Source organism: Musca domestica, unplaced genomic scaffold (assembly GCF_030504385.1).
Source record: "Musca domestica strain aabys unplaced genomic scaffold, Musca_domestica.polishedcontigs.V.1.1 20, whole genome shotgun sequence".
Classification (NCBI taxonomy): Eukaryota; Metazoa; Arthropoda; class Insecta; order Diptera; family Muscidae; genus Musca; species Musca domestica.
The window spans coordinates 5,040,712-5,054,556 of record NW_026712250.1 but is presented as its reverse complement, the minus strand read 5'-3'; the positions used below and the strand labels follow the sequence as shown (position 1 = coordinate 5,054,556).

The following is a 13,845-nucleotide window of genomic DNA, read 5'->3' as shown; positions in this document are numbered from 1 at the left end:
GAAAATCCAAAGAATCCTCTAAAAAATTCTTTAAGAAATCCACGTTTATCTGGTCCTTTGAATAATTCCTTAAAAATTCTCCGCTGATTGGTCACAGGGTCCTCAAAAAAAATTCTTTGAAAATCCTCTAAAAAATTCTTTAAAAATCCAAGTTTACTGGTCATATAGGTCTCTATAAAAGTCTATAAAAACTGACGATTATTATTCTATAAAAACTGATTAAAAATTCGCAAACCCGCGGTTTTTGACATAAAAGTACGTAAAAACCCCATGTTTATTTATCTGGAGATCCTTTAAATTGTATTTAAAAAATCACAATTTTTAGGCTAAGAATCTTCTAAAAATTCTTTAAAATTTTTTGTATTTTTTCTTGATTTTTCAAAAAACCCGAATTTCACTAAAACCGTATATTCGGTTTTGTTTGCGTTTACATTTTTTTACCACAATGAGAAGTCTGTAAAACCCAATCATTACAAGTATTCGTTATTGTTTTATTTTTTTTTTCTAATATCCAATAGCATTTGTTTTGTGTTAGCCAAAAACAAAAGACTTAAGAAACGAACTTGAATCAAATCAAAAACCCCATCCAACAAAAAGACATTCTAAAAATTAATACCATGATTATTTGATTGTTTTAATTATGAAAAAACCGCTATCATTTTCGAAAATGAAAACGAAACTCAATTCAAAAGACTTTGATACGGAATTGGTATTATTATTTTTTTTTTTGGTTTTTCAAAATTTAACCTAAGCCTCTAACTGCAGTTGGTTGGTTGGCCAAACTAGACCAAGGCATTTGATTAGAGTTTTGGGGGCTTTTTTGTATTTTTGTTTGTTCGGTTTTTTTTATCATTTCACAATCAATGGCCAATGTGGCTGTTAGAACGTGTTTTTTTTTTTTTTTTTTTTTTTTTTTTTTTGGGAAATTTAAGAGTTTGTTTGGGGGGTTTCTCTTAAAAATTGATTCTCTTTTTTTTTGTTTTGACTTAAATGCCGGCGGGAATTTTTTTTCTTATCTGGTTTCGAAAATCTTCGGAGACATGTTATGCTTGACCTTAGACAACATTTTAAAGGTCCACTTTATTGACTAACAACAACATCTAAAAAAAAAAAACTGAAATTCCGCGGCAATTAAGTGTGCGCGAGAATGTGTTGTGCTGGACTTTGTGAATGAATTCAAAAGAAAAAAATTAAAAAAAAATAAATCAAATTTTATAGTTGGCCTGTTAATGGCGGTTATTTGGACTATGATTGCCTCTTGAGTTTTAAAGGTGACAATATTTTTTATTTTTTTTGGTTTAATTACTAAATTTCGAAAATAAATTTAAATGGTTTTTTGGTGTTGTTAAGAAAACTAAACTGTTAATGGTTAGTTGGCTCAGTTGCGCGTTAAATATCTAAGGCCTGGGAGCAGTTTTTAATATTTTTTTGGACAATAACTTATTTTGATAAAAAAATTAAAATAAAAAAACGGCAATGAACCGTTTTTAAAGAGAGGGAAGACCTTCTGTTTTTTTGTCTAGGTGCCAATGGTTGGCTGGTTTTCCAAAAAGGAGCAATCTTTTCCAGGGGCGGGGGTTCCAAGGGCAATGGTAGGCTGGTTTTCCATGACATCAAGGCTTGGCGTTATTGGAGTTGAGGGGAATTTCCAAAACTTTTGAAAAATTCCCTGACAACCAAGTAGGAATCTTTTCCAGGGGCGGGGGTTCCAAGGGCAATGATAGGCTGGTTTTCCATGACATCAAGGCTTGGCGTTATTGGAGTTGAGGGGAATTTCCAAAACTTTTGAAAAATTCCCTGACAACCAAGTAGGAATCTTTTCCAGGGGCGGGGGTTCCAAGGGCAATGGTAGGCTGGTTTTCCATGACATCAAGGGCTGGGGTTATTGGAGTAGAGGGGAATTTCAAAAACTTTGAGAAAATCCCTGACAACCAGGGGTTGGAGGGGGGGGGGGTTCAAGGAGCAATCTTTTCCAGGGCGGGGGTTCCAAGGGCAATGATAGGCTGGTTTTCCATGACATCAAGGCTTGGCGTTATTGGAGTTGAGGGGAATTTCCAAAACTTTTGAAAAATTCCCTGACAACCAAGTAGGAATCTTTTCCAGGGGCGGGGGTTCCAAGGGCAATGGTAGGCAGGTTTTCCATAAAATCAAGGCCTGGGATTATTGGAGTAGAGGGGAGAAATTCCCTGACTACCAGGGGTTGTTGGTGGGGGAGGGGAGGGGAGAATGTTTTCAAGTGGGAATATTTTCCATTTTTTTTAAAAATTTATTTTTCACTCCCCTCCTTTTCCTTATCCTCGCCATGCCTTATTTCCAGCTCCCGAAATGGTTTTAGGTTCTCCAATTTCTTTTCATAGAGACAGCCATACATTTCATTTAAATCCCGCAAATGATCAAAGGGCCTTCTTCCCCTATAGACATACATGGAGTAGAGTAGGCGCTGCATCTCCTGGAAACCATTTTCCTCAAACAGTTCTCCTTCCCTTCTCCCCAAAGCCATATAAGTTATCCTGGGCATTTGCATGTGTTGGCCCACCAGGGAAATAGCTTGGAAAAATTTCGCAACGAAACAAAAATCTTCACACAAATCCGATTCAAAAAAATAATAAAATATGTGCAAAGAATCCAATTGCTCCCTGATTTCCGAGGCCATATTCTTCAGGCTATTGCGTGACAAATCAATGAGTTCCTCCAAATTGGAATTCCGTATCAAAACTTTTAAGGCTGTCCAAGAATACCATTTCTCCAGCATGCATTTCATCAAGGCAACGCCCCGAATTTCATCATTTTCGCTATCCCATACCATAATGCTGCTATCATTTTCTAATAGATGTTGCAGAATTCTTTGAAGATCCTCCTGGAATTCGATATTTTCATGATAGCCTAAAATTTGATGTAATTCATTGGAGAGGAAGTTCTTCAGGATATAGTCCTTGACAAGGGGGCGTTGTTTTTCATGAATGTCACAGATTTGGAGATTCTTGTAATTTACCCAAACAATTGAGGAGGACATGGGGAAATTGGAAGAAAAATTGAAAAATTGACACAAATGAAATTAAAGTATTTAAATTGAAAATTTATTGACAAGAATTAAAACAAGAAAAAAAACAGAACAGTCAGCCGGACCTACACAATTTGGAACGAATTTGAAAATTAAAAAACAAAAAAAAAAAAAAATAAAATTCGTTAAAATCTTAAAAATACCGAATACAGGGAGGTACTTTTATATGGGTGCTATAAAAAGACCTGGACATGCAGAAGCAATTTTCTGTCGCAGGCTGAAGTACCTATTAGGAACATCAAATACGAAATTTGAAACAATTTCGGTTATAATGTCGCCAGAAATCGTCAAAATATCGAATATCCGGAGGTACCGATATGTGGGGGCTATACGAAGACCTTGACCTGCATAGGCAATTTTCTATCACAGATTGTAGTACCCATTACGAACTTCAAATATGAACTTTGAAACAATTCCGGTGAATAATGTCGGTAAAATCACCAAAATATCGAATATCCGGAGGTACCGATATATGGAGGCTGTACGAAGACCTGGACTTGCATAGGCAATTTTCTGTCGCAGGTTGTAGTACACATTAGGAACTTCAAACACCAAATTTGAAACAATTCCGGTGAATAATGTCGCTAAAATCATGAAAATACCGAATATAGGGAGGTATCGATATATGGGGGCTATACGAAGACCTGAACCGGTATAGACAATTTTCTGTCACAGATTGTAGTACCCAGTACGAACTTCAAATACCAAATTTGAAACTGGTTCGGTGAATAATGTAGCTAATATCATAAAAATACCGAAAATAGGGAGGTGCTGTTATATGGGTGGCTATACGAAGGCATGGAACTGCACAGACAATTTTCTGTCATAGCCTGTAGTATCCATTACGAACTTCAAGTACCAAATTTGAAACATTTCCGGTGAATTATGTCGCTTAAATCACAAAAATACCGAAAAGAGGTAGGCACCATTACAAGAGGGCTACACGAAGACGTGAACCTCCATAGACAATTTTCTGTCTTAGGCTGCAGTACCCATTATGAACTTCAAATACCAAATTTGAAACTGTCCCGGTGAATAATGTAGCTAATATCATCAAAATACCGAATATAGAGAGGTACTGATATATGGGGCCTATACGAAGACCTGGACCTGCACGGACAATTTTCTGTCACAGATTGTAGTAGCCAGTACGAACTTCAAATACCAAATTTGAAACAATTCCGGTGAATAATGTCGCTAAAATCACCAAAATACCGAAAATAGGGAGGTACTATTACATGGGGGCTATACGAAGACCTGGACCTGTGTAGACAATTTTCTGTCTTAGGCTGTACTACCCATTACGAACTTCGAATACGAAATTTGAAACATTTCCGGTGATTAATGTCGCCAGAAATCATCAAAATACCGAATATCGGGAGGTACCGTTACATGGGGGCTATACGAAGGCGAGGACCTGTCCGGAAAATTTTCTGTCATAGTCTGTAGTATCCATTACGAACTTCAAATACCAAATTTGAAACATTTTCGGTGACTAATATCGCTAAAGTCATGAAAATACCGAATATCGGGAGGTATCGTTATATGGAGCTATACCGAAACATGGACCTACATGGCCCATTTTGAATACCAAAAATCCTGCAGACATAATACACATTTGAGTAAAATTTCATCAACCTACTTCAATTCGTTCGGAGGCTAGAGTGGTTTCCACAGAAGGACAGACGGACGGACATCGCTAAAACAACATAGACATTTATGCTAATCTGGGATATATATACTTTATGGGGTCTAAAATGTATATTTCGAGGTGTTGCAAACGGAATGACAAACTTAATATACACTCCATACCTTGGAAGAGGGTATAATAAAATATATAGGAAAAAATATAGGAACATAAAATTATGAAAAAAAAAAAAAAAAATAATAAAAAATAAATAAGGAATGTCAAACTTAATATACCCTCCATACCATGTAGGAGGGTAAAATAAAAAATATAGGAAAATTAAATTTTGAGAAAAAAAATGGGCACATGGCCCATAAAAGTCGGCCAGTAAATCCATTTGCTGTCAAAAGACATAATTTGATTTAAAATTAAAAAAAAAATCAAATCACAATAATTCAAAAACTACCAAATTTATTGTCAAATTATTGTCAAAAGTAGTTCTCTTATCCGACCTTATATAGATAGGCCTTACCCGAGACTTATATTTAAGTTTCTTGATTATTTTCCTATTTCCTACTATTTCCATCTTACCTCTTTTTAAGCTCCAAATCGAAATTTATTTCTGTGCCAAGAAACCAAGTCCAACCATTAGAGAAATTTCTCTTCATATTCATAATAATAATAGACCATTATGTGAAAGACATTTTCATTCATGTTCTGGTCAATGGAAATATCAATGAAGCCTAGCCTTTTTTTTCTCCACAACGCATTTCATTTAACCAACAAACCTTCTTAATACTAATAACAAATATGAATGATGGTCTGTTATATGACAGTTAACTAAATCACAAAACGTGGCAATCAAGCATAACGTCCATAACGCCGCGAAGACCAGACCGGACCAGAAAAAAGACCGCAAGAAATTGTCACAGGCCATGAAATGGCTATGGGTCAAATAAGCCAAGTCTTTTTAGAGTAAGTGATAATAGAGAAAAATTATGAGAGAGAGAATCTTATTTAATATTCATGTATGTTTCTTAAGTCTTTTGGATTTGGGGGAAAAGAGGAGACAGAGAGAGAGAGAAGGGGAAACATTTTAAAACCAAACCAATCCTTATACCAGGCATTACATTATAGCAGCGCTGCTCAAGAACAAGACCTCGCTCACCAGTCCAATTTCTCTTTGTTTTTTTTATTAAATAATCAATAATGCAGTGTTAAAATATAATTTATAATTAATAATTTTTTTTATTTATTTGTAAAAATTCGCTTTATTAACAATTTTGGACAACATCCAGGTTTAAAAACGCTAGAAATGAATTGAAAAATTTAAAGAAAAATATAATATTTGTATTCTCTTAAATTATCTCTTTTTTTTACTCTTGTACTAGCAAACGGTTTTTAGCACTGTTTCTCTGTAGTTACTTTATGAAGAGTGAGGAAAAGGGAGGGAGAGAAGGTCAATAAATTCATCTATCATTTCATCCTTATACCAGTCATATTACTTTATAGTTGATAGAGAGAGTAAAGAAAAGAGAAAGAGAGGGTTAATAAATTCCTCAATCATTTCTGAAAGTTGTTGTTACTCAAAACCCATGAATGAAAGTATAGCATTAAATTAATTAATTAATAACATTATTATTCTTTCATTCATGCTCAAAACCATGTGCTAGTCATAAGTCCGCAAAAGTGAGAATTTAAAGGAAAACTAATATTTTGTTCTTGTTTATGATTCTACGAATTATTTCAATTGTTTTTTTAAATATGAAGTTGCTCCAAAAGTATTAATGAAGCAAATAATTAATTATTAAAAATTTCTAGATTTGTTGATGATTTCTAAAAGCAAAGAGAAATTGACTGGTGAGTGGGGGCTCTTGTTCTTGAATAGCCCAGGTTTAGAGGAGAAGATAAGAGATAGAGAAAGGTCAAAACTATAAAAACAAATTACTGCGTGATTATAAATTATAATTATAATAATTATTAACAAGGGTGAGAAGAAAAAACTACATCCAACTTTAGACTACTGTCATTTCTAAGCCACTCGTCCGACAGCTATTAAAATTATTCCAGTGACAGCTCATTATTTTGTTTACAAGAGAATTTGTGAGAATTTTCCTGAAAAAAAAGTTACTCGTGATGGAATTCAAGTGTGGTAGTGTGATTTCTTTATATTTGACTGGAAAACCACAAGTGGCTATCGTTAGAGCACTCCAGCATTTGAATGTGAATAAATCGTTTGTGTCTCGTACCATCGCTCGTTACCCGGTAGTGATACTGGTAGCGTAGCCCGATGTCAAGGAAGTGGACGGAAGAAACATCAGCAACATCAGCAGAAATGGTTTGAAAAGTAAAGAAGCGAATTGATCGAAACCCGCGTCGCAGTGGCCGAAAAATGGCTCATGAGCTGAACATATCGCAATATTCCATTCGGAAATATTGAAAAATGAGCTTGGGCGGGATAAAGCCATTGAAATTCAAAAAAGTGCAAAAACTTACACCGCAACAGAAAGAAAATAGACTCAAAAGAGCAAAAGATTTGCTTCGTTGGCCGAAAGTGGTGAACTGCCGAATTTGGTTTTCTCCGATGAGAAAACATTCATTGTCCAGCAGTTTGCAAACAAGTAAAATGATAGTGTTTACTTGACAAAGAGGTCAGCTAAAAATGCGCACCTTCGCTTGGCCACCAGAACTCAAGCGCCGGCCGGCCATGGTGAAGATGTGGACCGCCATAACAGCCGATGGTCGCTCTCCGCTCGTATTAATCGACCGTATCATCATAATAAATGCCGAATATGAATGGTTTATTAAAGCCTTCAGCACGCTAACATAGAAAATAGACTCAAAAGAGCTAAAGAGTTGCTTCGCTTGGCCGAAAGTGGTGAACTGCCAAATTTGGTTTTCTCCGTTCTCCGATGAGAAAGCATTCGTTGTCCAGCAGTTTGTAAACAAACAAAATGATGGTGTGATCGGTGCTTGTCAAAGAGGTCAGCTGAAAATGTGCATCTTCGGTTGGCCACCAGAACTTAAGCGCCGGCCATGGTGATGGTGTGGGCCGCCATAACAGCCGATGGTCGCTCATCAGAATAAATGCAGAATATTATAGCAAAAATATTCTGGAGGGTGTATGAAAGCCTTGGCCAGTCAAACATTTTGGCTGCAGACCACGGACATTCCAACTTGTGACATCAGAATAAATGCCGAATATTATCGCGAAAATATTCTGGAGGGTGTATTAAAGCCTTGGGCACGTAAACATTTTGGCCGCAGACCATGGTCATTCCAACAGGATTCAGCACTCACCACCCAAGAATGTTTACAATATGAGGTTCCTCCCTTCATTTCCACCCCACAATGACCATCAAAATACCGCAGAGCAACATTCGGGCAGTGGTTTCATTGGCCGTTTGAAGGCCATAATTCGTGCCAAAGGTGACCAAATTCAAACAAATCTAAACTTATTCTAAAATTTGATGCTATTTCCGACATTTTTTGCTTTCTTTTAATAACATTTAAAAATATATATACAAAATATGGCGTTTGACTTAGATGCAGTTTTTTTTATCTCACTCTGTAGTTATACTAATAATTTTCTACAATTGCTTTAAAAAATAATTTTTTCTAGACCTTTGATGTAGTTTCTCTAACTCTCCAGCTCTCGTTTATCGTTTATCCTACTCAATTCCACGTTATTGAGGACTCATGGAGTCTCTAACTCTCCCCCAAAAACTCTCTAGGTCTCTAGCTCCTTTATAAAGTCTTCCTCACAAAATATGTCCATCAAATCCCAAAAAAAAAAACAACAAATTTGCCAACAATTTAATTATCATTTTATAATAGTTTCATGATCATCATTTAATTGCGTCAAAAAAATCGTCTAAGCAAACATCTTCCTTATTTCAACGCAATGTTTATGGTTTTCTTCATTCCTCCACACCTCCCTATCCTCTGTTGTGGTTTTTCTTTGCTTTCGCGAAAAAGAAAACAAAAAACTCAGCCATTCATTTTTCATGAGCGATGGCCCAGTCGTACAAAAGCTCAGCGATGATTTGTTGTTTAATTTGTAACTTTTAGTTAGTTAGGCTCCGCTAGGGAGGAGGGTGTTAAAGGGGGAGGGGGGTTGTAGTAAAGCCTCCTCTTCCAAAGCATTACAATTTCGTTGAGGTTTTTGGGGGGAATTTGGAGTTAACAATTTGCTTGGCATGGTGTTGGTATCAGTGATGGCCTCACTCACAGTCTGGCAGCTGAACACGTGCTCAGCCACATAATTGCAGTAGTTATTCGGCGTTTCATAGCAAATTTGGTAGATACTTAAGAAGAGCAGCACAACAATGTCTCCGAGGTATTCCAAGACAATAACAACAACAAAAACCCACTTGAATAATGAAAATGAAATGACAATTTCGGGTAAATGAAAAATACACTTACTTCTGTGTAACATATGTGCACATACACACACACACTCACTCTCTCTCACACACACACACTCCGAGTAGAGGGAATGAGTGGCTCATATTATAGACACATTGCGTGTAAATTATTTAATGCAATAAGTCAACATGTCTACTGACGTAATACAATTTTGGCCTGGAGGGTGATGGAAGAGGGCGGGGAGGTTGGTATTTCGTTTTGTTTTCTTTTCGGTTTTGGTTTTTTTTTGCTTTGACGAAATCGCCTGAAGTAAATGGATGCATGGCAACGCTTAAACAGGTGGAATCAAAAAAAGCAGCAGAAAATATTTTAAATTTGAATACAATTGTGTTTTATGCTCGTGCGGTAGCTCATGACACATACTCAGCGAGTAATTTGCTGAAATTACCCGTTTACGCATCGCTAAGGTGGCACAGTGGGGGTCAGGTGGCAAAAAGTTGAAAACAGGCGACATGGAGCCACGGTGACGGAATTTCTATTGAAATGTTGATGGCTAGGAGGTGGCACAGTGGGGGTCAGGTGGCAAAAAGTTGAAGACAGGCGAGGTGGTGCCACGAAATTTTCACTTAAGTGTTGATGGCAAGGAGGTGGCGCAGTGGGGCTTAAAATTTTAGTAAACGCCGCATAGGAGAAATGACTCTATGAAGGATATATAACTAATTTGAGGGACCAGGGTGTCTATACACTTTAATGGAGGACCAGGAAATTTATATAGACATCGTGGAAAATCACGGCAATTTTTAAGGCGAAAAAGCTAAGAATTCTACACAGGCGGATGGAGGGCCAGGAAATTTTAACAAGAGTGCCAAAGGTCCCTGAAAAAAATACAAATGAGTTAAAGGCCTGGAGAATTGATGTAGATGACCCGATGGCTAGATAAGCGGCATATGGAGGGTCAAGTTGAAGGAAAAAAAGAAAAAATTAAGCTGAAGAAAAGTAGTCAGAATGGTATCTGTAGGCGAGTTAAGTACTAAGGGAGGTGATGTGGGTGAGCGGAGTGTTCAGGAAGTGTACACAGACGTGATGGAGAGCCAGGGTATCTGTACAGACGTACGCAACAACCACGAAATTTTTACCGAAAAGTTGGAGGCTACGAAGTGGCAAATTGATGGTTAAATTTAAAGAAATGGAAGTAAGGTTGTCATTAGAGGTTTTACAGGACAGATGTAGATTCAGGAACCCAAGTATGTGAGTTGAAGGATCAGAGCGTTCAGCTAGGTGGATGGAGGGCCAGGGAGCCTATAAATACGACATAAAGAGGAAACGAATTTATACCGACGAGGTATAATATATTGAGGGGTTAGTGGGTTATGAAATGTAAGCAGAAGTCTTGGAGACCTGAAGAACGTATATAGATGAGCTGAGGGCTCTAGGGAATCGTTGTAGATAAACTGGCGGACAAGAAACTTTTTATTGATGAGTGCCAGAGTGGGGGCCAAATTGAGGAAAACTGAAGCAAGGTTGCCTGTAGAGGCAGTATAAAGTTAAGATAAAGGCTCAGGAAATCTATATGGGCTAGCTGAAGGGATCAATGGATTTACACAGGCACATGGGTAGCCAGGGAGTCGATAGAGACCAATTCAGGAACGGGTATACAGCGAACTAGCTGGTCATGGAATTTATGGAGATGAGTTATAGACCAAGAAAATGTATGTACATTAACGGAGAGATCAAGGGAATCTATGTTGGTGAGCTGGGCTGAGCGGACCAGAACATTTTTTTAAATTAAATTTCAAATTAAGAAAAGCTGAACAAAAGTGGACAGCAAAGGTAAAATAGGCGATGTGAAGGCTCAGTAAGCCGATAGGGACAAGTTGGAGGTCCAAAGGGTGTATTTAAGTAAGTAAGTCTAGGAAGTTGACACAGGTCGATTGAGGGCTTGGGAATTTATATAGGCGAGCTGGTGGCCCAGTGAGTCTGGTGAGCGAGCTGGTGGCCCAATAAGCCTCTATAGGTGAGCTGAACGCCCAGTGAGTCGCTATAGGCGAGCTGGTGTCCCAGTGAATCTCTATAGAAGAGCTGGTCACCCAGCGGTAACCCTGGAGGCCCAGTGAGTCTCTATAGGCGAGTTGAACGCCCAGTGAGTCTCTATAGGCGAGCTGGTGGCCCAGTGAGTCTCTAGAAGCGAGTTGGTGTCCCAGTGAGTCTCTATAGGCGAGCTGGTTGTCCAGAGAGTCTCTATAGGCGAGTTAGTGTCCCAGTGAGTCTCTATAGGCGAGCTGGTTGTCCAGAAAGTCTCTATAGGCGAGATGGAGGCCCATTGAGGTTTCTGGGCTTGGGAATTTATGCAGACTAGTGGAGGGGCTACGAAATTTATTTAGATTACGTAGAGCTCGAGAGAGCGTACATACCTGAACTGAGGGCTACAGGATATAGATAAACGGCACACAGGATGGAAGGCGTAGGTATATGAAGAGCCAGGATATGTATTTGTACGAGCTAGAGAGCCATGGAATTTTAAGCATGAGCATGAAAGCCAAAGGGGCCTATATAAATTAAGGCGATCTATAAACTCTCTATACTTCGCCTCAATTTAAATAGGCTCCTTTGGCTAAAGGGAGATCGACATAATATTTTGTCAATACCAAACATCTTAGAAGTACTACAAATCAGGGACGTTCATTTGATGGGGCAATTTAAGGTTGCCTCTTTTCTAAATCCATTACACAGCAATGGGCAGCCTCAAAAAAAAAAAAGTATAAGAAAAACAAACGTATTTTCTTCCTTGAATTTCATTCGCCATGGATTTGGCAGGGCGAGAGAACCTTCTATCACCACCACTGCATATATTGTGAGCAAAGTTGTTATCAGAGCTTTCGCTTTCTTTTAAAAAGACCGCATTTTAATCTTATCTGAAATTTAAATAAAACATTTTCCAATTGCCTAATTCCATTTCCCCCTTTGGCCCCCACGGTTCACAATTTAAAAATTATGTTTGGCACCATTTTGTTGTGTTTTTTCCTTTTATGCTTTGCTTTAGTTTAATGACAACAATGTAACAATCATTAATTCGTTTCAACAACAAAATATTAAAATAATAGTAATAACATAATTGCCAACATAATGCTTAAGAGATAAAATTAAAAAAAAGAAAAACGCTAAGCAATAGTTAAATACTTTGCTGTTAACACTAGCAACGACACCAGATAAAAAAACACTTCCTCCCAATTATGTTTGAGATTGAGAAAATTAAAAACAACAAGGTTTCGAAAACAATTAATTGCTAAATAGATTTGATACATAATTATTTATGATTTGCATAGTAAATGCGTGTTGCAATTACAATTGAAATGATGCTCTTTGCTCATAATTGGACAAAAGACTTAAGAAACATACTTGAAATGGAGCCCTCTCCATTTATTAAAATACACAGCAACTCTCTTCTCTCTCAGTGCTCTTCTTGATTTGTTTTGATTGAATGTTGTGATTGCCATCAAAAGACTTAAGAACCAAACTTGGTGTGGTAATAGACGTTTGATGCTCTCGTTTTCTCTCCCTTATTTTTCTCTCTCTCTCTCTCTCTCTCTCTGTGTAATACTCCTCTGAAAAGACTTAAGCAGCATACTTGAAATGTAAGGAGCCAAACAACTTAAATAGATGAGTTAGAAAGTATTTTTTTGGGGTTGGGCCTGGATAAGACTATATATGGCCATTATACGGAATCATGAAAAAGGAACTGAATTCTCTGAAAGTCTTTAGTGATAAATTTAAGCTTTTTTTTGTTGCTGGAATTTTAGTGGGTACTCAAAGAGCGGTTTAAGACATAGGCATAGACAAATAAATGTATAGATTAAAAAGTTGTATTCGAAAAAAAAATGTTTCAATAGATGTCGTTCATGTTGAGAGAGAGAGAGAGAGAGAGAGCATAAGACTATTCACTCAATTCTCTCAAAATACAAAATATTGAATATTTTCATGATTTATTATTATTTATCAATTGAATGAATGAAACAGTGACTTTGTTTACATTAACATTACCCAACTATGTCGTGAAATATAAAACAAGTAAAAAAACATCAAGTTCGGCTGGGCCAAACTTTTAATACCCTCCACCTTAGGGTAAAGGAAACATTAGAGCCCATTATGACCCACATATACCAATTTTTAGACATATTCATTGGAAAATGTGCCAACAATCATTAAAATATCGAATATCGGGAAATACGGCTAAAAGAGCTAGAACCCATGACGACCTGCAAATACAAATTTTCAGACAAATCCGTGAAAAAATGTGGCAAAAAAATGTCGAATATCGAAAGGTACCGTTATATGGGGGCTATATCAAATTGTGGACCTATACATGCAATGTTTCGCCAAAAGAGCTAGAGCCCATGACGACCTACAAATACAAATTTTCAGACAAATCCGTGAAAAAATGTGGCAAAAATCATAAAATTACCGAATATCGGTAGGTACCCTTATATGGGGACCATACCAAAACGTGGACCCATTCATGCAATGTTTCGCCCCCGGAGCTGGAACCCATTAAGACCAACAAATCCAAATTTCTAGACAAATCCGCGAAGAAATGTGGCAAAAAAATGTCGAATATCGGAAGGTACCGTTATATGGGGGCTATACCAAAGCGTGAACCTATACATGCAATGTTTTGCCACACGAACTGGGACCCGTTATGACCTACAAATACCAATTTTCAGACATATCCGTGAAAAAATGTGGCATAAATCATCAAAATACCGAATATTGGGAGGTACCGTATAATGGGGGC

General features: G+C 37.3%; 2 protein-coding genes across 3 annotated transcripts in view; one reads left to right on the top strand and one right to left on the bottom strand.

The window, feature by feature from the left end:
• LOC101887731 (mucin-4) overlaps nt 1-13,845 on the top strand; it is a 32,419-nt gene that overhangs the window by 4,120 nt on the left and 14,454 nt on the right. The gene's annotated exons all lie outside the window — the stretch shown is intronic.
• On the bottom strand, nt 2,267-3,013 carry LOC101887566 (uncharacterized). Its single transcript, XM_005180337.3, has one exon. The coding sequence runs from the start codon at nt 3,011-3,013 to the stop codon at nt 2,267-2,269; it is 747 nt and encodes a 248-aa protein (XP_005180394.2).

Bases quoted from the DNA above. Each gene is read 5' to 3' on its own strand.
- LOC101887566 (XM_005180337.3), bottom strand. From the start codon at position 3,013: ATGTCCTCCTCAATTGTTTGGGTAAATTACAAGAATCTCCAAATCTGT.